The sequence below is a fragment of the Phaethon lepturus genome, unplaced genomic scaffold (assembly GCF_000687285.1).
Source record: "Phaethon lepturus isolate BGI_N335 unplaced genomic scaffold, ASM68728v1 Scaffold27433, whole genome shotgun sequence".
In the NCBI taxonomy this organism is placed as follows: Eukaryota; Metazoa; Chordata; class Aves; order Phaethontiformes; family Phaethontidae; genus Phaethon; species Phaethon lepturus.
In genome coordinates this window covers 1-705 of record NW_010530122.1, presented here as the reverse complement: position 1 = coordinate 705, position 705 = coordinate 1, and the positions used below count along the sequence as shown (strand labels likewise).

At 43.7% G+C, this 705-nt stretch overlaps 1 protein-coding gene across 1 annotated transcript; it reads left to right on the top strand.

Annotated features, from left to right (window-relative positions):
• Nucleotides 1-529: 529 nt before the first annotated feature.
• Nucleotides 530-694, top strand: LOC104618554 (protein PXR1-like; the record flags this gene model as incomplete). Its single annotated transcript, XM_010284181.1, has 2 exons — nucleotides 530-577; nucleotides 617-694. Coding segments are annotated over 2 exons (126 nt in total), but the record flags the coding sequence as incomplete, so codon positions are not given.
• Nucleotides 695-705: the final 11 nt, after the last annotated feature.

Sequence of the window (705 nt, the reverse complement as noted above, 5' to 3'; positions counted from 1 at the left end):
CGATAACTTTTATCTGCATCATTACGTGCCTTTGCAGTGAAATAAATCAGACGTGCAGGACACCGACCAGCCAGCGTCGCGTCTGTCCTGCGCCGTGGGACAAAACGCCTCCTTATCCGTCCCAACTGGCCGAGGCGTGAATCGCAGCCGGCAGAAGGTGACGCATGCCCAGAACTGGAAGTCAACCCTTTTTTGAAAAAAGCAGAGCTTTTTTCAGGATTTCTTTGTGTCCTTTGGTTTCTCTGACTTCCAGACCCACGTACGAAATGGGCCAGTGGAGCTTTCCAGGCGCGAGAAACCCATGGGGTCCCCCGAGCTGCTGGAGATGGATGGGAGGCACTGGGCAGGTCCCCGCTCCAACCGGAGACAGCAGCCGCTCAAGGAGTGTAAAACCTGCCTGCTGGGAAAAAATGGAAGGAAAGAAAAAGAAAAGGGGAAAAAAGAAAAGAAGAGGGAAAAGGGGAAAAAAAGGAAAAGAAATAAAAGGGGAAAAGAAAAAGGGAAAAATGAAAAAGGAAAAAAAGAAAATAAAAAGGGTAAAATGAAAAAGGAAAAAAGAAAAGGGAAAAGTGAAAAAAGGAAAGGAAATAAAAGGGGAGAAAAGAAAAAGGGAAAAAAGAAAAAGGAAAAAGAAAAAAGAAAAAGAAAAAAGGAAGAAAGAAAAAGGAAAAAAGAAAAGAAAAGGGAAAAGTGAAAAAAGGAAAG